At 39.8% G+C, this 7,500-nt stretch overlaps 1 protein-coding gene across 1 annotated transcript in view; it reads left to right on the forward strand.

Annotated features, from left to right (window-relative positions):
• The window catches only part of LOC138033199 (fibrillin-2-like), a 65,459-nt gene that overhangs the window by 5,134 nt on the left and 52,825 nt on the right, over positions 1-7,500 (forward strand). The window contains exons 3-5 of the mRNA XM_068880963.1: positions 4,665-4,779; positions 5,532-5,651; positions 6,664-6,783. Coding sequence (XP_068737064.1) covers positions 4,665-4,779; positions 5,532-5,651; positions 6,664-6,783 — 355 coding nt within the window. The remainder of the gene's footprint in view (positions 1-4,664; positions 4,780-5,531; positions 5,652-6,663; positions 6,784-7,500) is intronic.

Genomic DNA, 7,500 nt, shown 5'->3' on the forward strand with positions numbered 1-7,500 from the left:
TAAATAGAAAAAGGTCATGAAATTATTTGTTGGAATAACCACTTTTCCGAAAGTTGTATAACATGAATGCTTCCGTGAAGCATACACTGGGTTGCCTGTGGTACGTGCTACAGAAAATCAGAAGGCACTGAATTGTGTGGTATTGAAATACAGCATTCCAGTCTCTGAAGAATAACAAATAAAAGAGAAGCGAGAAACATTGGCTTCGGGGCTGACATGTTGATAATTTTCAAGTTCCCTCAGGCCTTCTTTTCACCACAAGTGTGCCCTCTGAGCATCTGACAGCTTGTAATACTAAAGCTCACTGAAGTTAAGCCCTGCCGGGCGGGGTTAGTGTTTGGATGGGAGACCAAAACAATAAACCCCTCATAAAAACAGAAGCATCTGACCGAAAATACTATTAACGCTAACAAATACGAACTCAGCAAGGTACAGATGCTGTTAGCTTGCTTTATGCAAAACAAATATTGATGAAACAGCAAATAACTATTGATACACAGTTTTTAGAAAGAGCAGAAGGAAGTTTCCGGGACGGTCGATCGAGAATAAAATATTTACGACATGAAAACAACATTAATTTTGAACCGTGAATATAGAATATAAAAAGTTACGATCAGCGACAAACATTTTGGGAGATTTTTGCTACGTTCAAGTAAATTGCAAAATCGAAAGTGACATGGCCGGAATTCAGCGGGCGCCGTGATTAAGTTACCGCGGCATGTTTACTCGCCAAACAGTGAAGCATCTGTGTCAAATGATGGCAAGATACCGGGTTTTTGTAAGTTTCTTTTTCTGTCAAGTGTTATAAAGTTTGACAATGAAATGAGCGAAGTCAAAACAAAGATCACAATCGCCCAACTCTTGTTTATGCAAAGTCAATTTTTTTTATTCATCTGCGTCACAAGTTTTCACTGATTTTGGGGCTCATTTTTTTGAAACTCAAGCACGCTTCCAACAGGCCTGTGAACCCTTCCTGCTTACAGAGCATTACTAAAAAACTTCTACCATCTCACATTTCAACCTTAAGCTCGAAAATTCAATACACAACATGATATTATAATTCACAAAGGCAGAAAATACCACAGAATCCTTTTCCAAAAAAAAAAAAAAATTTATTGAAACAAACAACATATTTGCTCTTAGAGGCGAAAACCTCTTCCTATTTCATCGCGTGCGTGAAGACAAGAAACTCAATCGTGTCAAATTACCATGTACCTCAGGTAAATAGAGCTCACTTTGATTTCGTCTCGACAGGCGATAGATTGTTGTCGAAGTCCAGTACTCGTCGCTTTTGGGCTTCCTGCCTAGTTTATCCAACTGACTTCCATTATTGAGCTCCATAAGGGTATATTTTGTTTAAGGATCCACTAAAACGCCATTCGCGTTACATGACTTTCGACGCCATTGCTACGCAGTTCCACTACCCTCTCGATCCTAAGAAAATACGCGCAGAAGGCTCTATGCACAAAGACACCACTTACCAGGGGAGTGACAGGCAAGACTTTTACCGACACGGAAAAAAAAAACTAAAAAAAAGAAAAAAAAGAAAACAAACAAACTAAACGCAGACCTCGACTGGGTTTGCCATAGGCAACCCAGAAAAAAAAGAAACACCAAAAGAAGGTCAAAGATAAAATTAGCTTTCGCTGCGGTTAAGACCATCCCCCCTCCCCCCCCCCCCTCTTTTTTTTTTCCTTTAGCGTCGAATGCGTTTCCTGATGCTGGGTCGGTCGGTCGGATTGAAAAAAAAAAAAAACGAAGAAAAAGAAATCACAAGAAATGTCACGGAATAGGAGGCTTGGTAACCCAGCATTATTTCTGTGGAGCCTGGAAACAACAAGACGTAAACCCAAAATCGATATGGCAGAAAAGTTGGCTGATGTTATCGTAGAATTAAGAAGTGGTTTTGTCTATGCTGTTACCATGCTCATTCCTCAGTTTAAAATAATTATTTAAAGTGAAAAATGGTTTAACTACGTCGTTACTTTTTTTATTTTTTATTTTTTTGAAAATGCCAAAAATTTGGTTCGAGCGGACGACGCTAAATGGAGATAAAACAGAGGATGGCCTAATGGTAATCGTTTTCACGTGACGTCATCATTTTCTAAAATCCAAAACTAAAGAGCCACGAAAGTTTTTATCCTCATCAGGCATAAGAGGTGGTAAATCTGTATCCATTTGCAATTCTAAAGCTCAATAGTGTGCTTCGTTTGGAAACCAGCGCATTTTGAATTTCTGAGTTATAGCGGTGCGTGACACGAGGCGACGATCGAGTTTATTGAGAAATATATATTTATCTCATGGTTTTGAGCCTTTTTAGAATTTAAAGCATTAGGAAAAGTGCTTAGGTAAATAGCTGTCTGTTCAGTACAGATGATCACTCGCCTAGATAGCCAAAGTAAGTAACAGATGTTGACACTATTTTCCGGCCGCCATATTGGTGCACCACAGATGTGCACCAACATGGCGTTTTCATACTGGGCTCTGTAAATTTCTGCGAAACATTTCGACGAATATCTGAAGTTTGGGGAAACGCACAGGCCTAAAACTTGGAGAAGTGTCTTCTTCATTTATCTTCTACAGCATCACGAATTCTTGATTCTTTCCACTGGATGGTTTTCGACTTACTTTTTTATTTCGTGACAGTGAAAACGATCTATTAGCAAAGTTTCCACCACTTCAGCATCTCCTACAAATACGATCAGAAAAATTTGTTGTGTTCAGTTAAAACGACCAAGTTTTCACAAAGCAGATTCTTGTCCCGAAAAGCGATAACAGTTTGCGTGCTTGAAAGGTAAGCGTTGGCGCCTTTTACACGCCGTGCAGTGTGTTGCCCAGTTTCCGGCCGGTACCAGTTTCCGGGCAAAAAAAGGTAAACTCGGTCATTTTCGATGGGATTTTAACTCTTCGTCCACCGAAGCGATCCGTCGGAAAAAAACGAACATCTCCGCTATCAACTGATGGTTTAGGCGGACTTTTTGGTTGAGAAACGAGCGAACAAGAAGGGATTTTGTTCAGGTGAGTAAAATCTTACCGGCTAATTTTTGGCCTTTTCACTGCACAGCGAAGCTACCGTACGTAAATAAATAACTCGTTTAATAGGAAATAGTTCACGGAGCTTGATAATTTTTTGAAAGAATTTACATTGAAGATGGAAGTAATTAAGGGACCTGTCATCATAAGCTAGAACTTAGCTGTTTGCGAACGTCAGGAGTCTAAATCCTAGCTAAGATTTTCGCATACTACGCCAGTTTCCGGCCACTGATCTGCACTCACAGATAGATTGTTTAAAACTTATTTGAATTAATGAAATTTTATAACTTACTACTCGAGAAATTAATGAAATGTACATAGCTTAAGCAAGCATGGCGTAATGAGGTACATATTAACTCAGATGTGCTTTGTTAAGTGCCCGTGCTTCTTCCCAGAGAATATCGCGCGGGCTTTGTCAAGGTTATACCCTACCCATAGTTAGCAGCTATCTATGCCCTACCATACACCCCTAAGTAACCATTTTACTCTAATCACATAAAATACAGTCGCTAAGCCACATCGAGATAGCCTTGGAAGTCCGTTTAGTCAAGCGGATTGAATGAAATTTCTGCTTTCTATTGGTGGCCGGAAACTGGACTCGCTGGCCGGAAACTGGGCAACTTACTAGTTTTGCAAACTTTAGTACTTGAGGTGGGCAGCCGATCTCCGTATATTTTAAAGGTAAGTAAATGAACTGTCTCTTGTAGGAAAATGAGAAAGTTTCCGTGCATAAACAAGAAGTTAGGGCGATTACAAACTAAAGTGGCCAGAAACTGGGCAACATACTGTGCAGTGCTTTGTTCAACTTATCTCACTCAGTTTTCTGTATTACAACAGACTGTTTCTTTAAAAGACTCGATTCGACTTTTAGTGCAAACGCCTTGTGACACAAGTTGTCGTCGGAGATAGCAGCACTTAAGATCGTTAAGTGCATTCAAATTATTGCGACGGGCTGATGTGAAGGCTTAACAGATTTAATTGGATAGATGAGTGTATGACATACTAAAAGGTATTTAAAGAAAACGACAAAACCTTTGAAATTGCAAGACATGTTTCAAAAGAAACTTCTGTCATCTTCAGTTGATTAATGTACAAAGCGTTAAGTTGAATTTATAAGTCGGAAAAAGTGCTAATTTTGCCAGTAACAACGGAATGTACATAAAACGTGACAATGCGAGAATTAAAAGGATAGTTTTAGATTTACGTGATGCAGTTGTTGATTAAGAAAAGGTTGCTCTCTTTGAATATGAAAAGCTTCTTTTATCTTGAGTTGAAAAGTCGTAGAGGAGTGATCTAAAATATGGAAACATTTCCCTGAAGACAGGGCGCGACATTGTTCGCAATTCTGAAGGTGTTTGAAAATGTGAGAGGCCCTATCACTGACTAAGTGCTCACGCACGCGTGTGGAAAAATGCCGGGTTGTTTCGCCGACGTAACAGGCATTACAGCCCGCACATACAAACTTATAAACCACACGTGAACGAAGCCCGCCAGGCTGAAAATTAAAATAAAGCTTGTAATATGACAGGAAGTCATTTAGACACCTGGCAGACTTGGAAGGGGAAGGTTAGTATGCTTGTGACAGTAAACTTTACATCGTTTGCAACGATTATGCAAATTTCTGTATTTAGTCACCGTGTAGCAGTTGGCCTTGCAGTGGCAATGGAAAGTGTGTGGCTCTCTACGCAGAAAACAGTTATGTGTGCATCTGCAAAACTGGATTCATTGGTAAAAACTGCGAAAACGGTAAGAAAAACTCCTGATAAACTAAACTGATTGATAAGTCTTGTATGAGCTGAGGTTTTAAGGCAGCTGCTTGGTAAGAGAACTTTGCCAACTTAACTATTCAAAACTAATATTGTTGGAGGGGGGGAAGGGGGAACTCCTATATAAAAAGCCGACGGGGTTGCTCGTCGGAAATTTTGAAAACAACCACTTAGAGGTACCAAGATCCTGTCTTGAGGGCTTCGAATGAAATTTTTTACACCATAAGAGGTACCAAATTATGGCCTTTTTATTAGACAAAATTAAAATTAGTTAATTGTCAAATGTCCCCTGTCATAATTCTTTGGCCCAATACCCTAAAAGGTACCGCTAAATCTCCCGCTGTGGACCTTTTGAGGCTGAACACCTCAAGACGTACGAAAACCGCCCTTTTTTAACCCCTCAAAGGGTACGACGAGCACCCCCGTCCTTTTTATGTGGGAGTCCACCTCCCTCGGGAGATTTCTACAACCCAAGTACTTTATCCATTTACTCACACCAACGCCAAATGAAATAATCAAATAAATTGGTAAGTGAAAAATGTTCCCTTTCAAGGATTTAGACCGGATCAACTTATGAGATCGAGAATATGCTTATCGCACGGATGGTCGACACAGGATTCATCTCAGTGATTAAAACTTGATCAACCTGTTGAAAGGTACAAGTAAGGGGTCAAAACCGCACTTATTTTTCAGAATGCCAACAAAGTGCCATTTTCCGTTCCTTTTTTTCAGACATTGACGAGTGCTCTGCTGGAAACAACTGTGACCGAAATGCTGTATGTGCGAATACTAAGGGATCCTATTATTGCACTTGTAAGGAAGGATATACACGGGATGGAAGAAACTGCACAGGTAAAATGATGTGTGTGACCGACTAGAAATACAGAGGTTATAGAGCATAAGTATTTTTGAAAATTTAAAAGGCTTTGAAAAAATAAAATAATTTTTCAAACTTTTCAAACCCCCCAAAAAATTACACCAGAACATTTACACCAAGCACAGTACCACCTTCTGCTCCCATTTATCATAAGAACGTTACTTTGCCTATTTTTCCGCTGCCAAGTACGGCGACGTTGCTGGCAACCGGCGTGTCTTCAAACATCAATGCATTGAGTTACCAACTGAACTATTCAAAACTGTTATTCCTTGTTTTTACTAAACGTTTCCTTAGATTGTTTGAGATTATAAGAGTGGAAATGGCAAATAATTGATTTATCCTGGCTCCTGGGGTTAGGGGGGGGGGGGGGTCCTATATATAAAAAGCCCACGGGGGTGCTCGTCGGAAATGTTGAAAAGAACTCCTAAGAGGTACCAAGATCATGTCAGTGGGCTTCGAATGAAATTTTTTTCAACCATAAGAGGTACCAAATTATGGCTTTTTTATTAGACAAAATTAAAATTAGTTAATTGTCAAATGTCCCCTGTCATAATTCTTTGGCATAATACCCTAAAAGGTACCGCTAAATCTCCCGCTGTGGACCTTTTGAGGCTGAACACCTCAAGACGTACGAAAACCGCCCTTTTTTAACCCCTCAAAGGGTACGACGAGCACCCCCGTCCTTTTTATATGGGAGTCCACCCCCCTCGGGGGATTTCTACAACCCAAGTACTTCATCCATTTACTCAAACCAACGCCAAATAAAATAATCAAATAAATTGGTGAGTGAAAAATGTTCCCTTTCAAGGATTTAGACCGGATCAACTTATAAGATCGAGAATATGCTTATCGCACGGATGGTCGACACAGGATTCATCTCAGTGATTAAAACTTGATCAACCTGTTGAAAGGTACAAGTAAGGGGTCAAAACCGCACTTATTTTTCAGAATGCCAACCAAGTGCCATTTTCCGTTCCTTTTTTTCAGACATTGACGAGTGCTCTGCTGGAAACAACTGTGACCGAAATGCTGTATGTGCGAATACTAAGGGATCCTATTATTGCACTTGTAAGGAAGGATATACAGGGGATGGAAGAAACTGCACAGGTAAAATGATGTGTGTGACCGACTAGAAATACAGAGGTTATAGAGCATAAGTATTTTTGAAAATTTAAACTGCTTTGAAAAAATAAAATAATTTTTCAAACTTTTCAAACCCCCCAAAAAATTACACCAGAACATTTACACCAAGCACAGTACCACCTTCTGCTCCCATTTATCATAAGAACGTGATACAGCAATGCATGGAGTTATTACGAAATAGCCACAGGCCTCCGTAAGCGAGAAGAATGGGCCCGCCTTGCAACTTTAAGATGTGCAATGGGTAAGGAAGGTCTACAAATTCTACTCAACGTAAATCTTTTCGGAGGAACATATGAAGAATAGAGATAAATGTTTGGAGAAGTACTTTAAGCTCAGCAAAAATGTGGTATACGAAAGATATATTTTTAATTCATGTGTGCGACAAGGCAAAGAATATGTTCAAAGTTAAGTCACAAGATTGAGAAAATTAGCAGCTTCCTACGAGTGCGGTGTACTGACAGATGAGCTTATCAGGGCCAGGCCGCGTCATTAGCTTAAAGATCATGTCAAGGAGATAAAGTTGGGCTGTGACGGGAAAAACCCTTCAGAAAGCCATACAAATGTGTACGTCGGGTGAAATCGCTTCCCGACAAATTAAATGAAGGGGATTTAAGGTGGAGAAGACAAGCAGACAGAAAGAAAGTAAGTAAGTAAGTAAGAAATTTAACGAGAAGAAAGCTA

Source organism: Montipora capricornis, chromosome 14 (genome assembly GCF_036669925.1).
Source record: "Montipora capricornis isolate CH-2021 chromosome 14, ASM3666992v2, whole genome shotgun sequence".
NCBI classification, from domain to species: Eukaryota; Metazoa; Cnidaria; class Anthozoa; order Scleractinia; family Acroporidae; genus Montipora; species Montipora capricornis.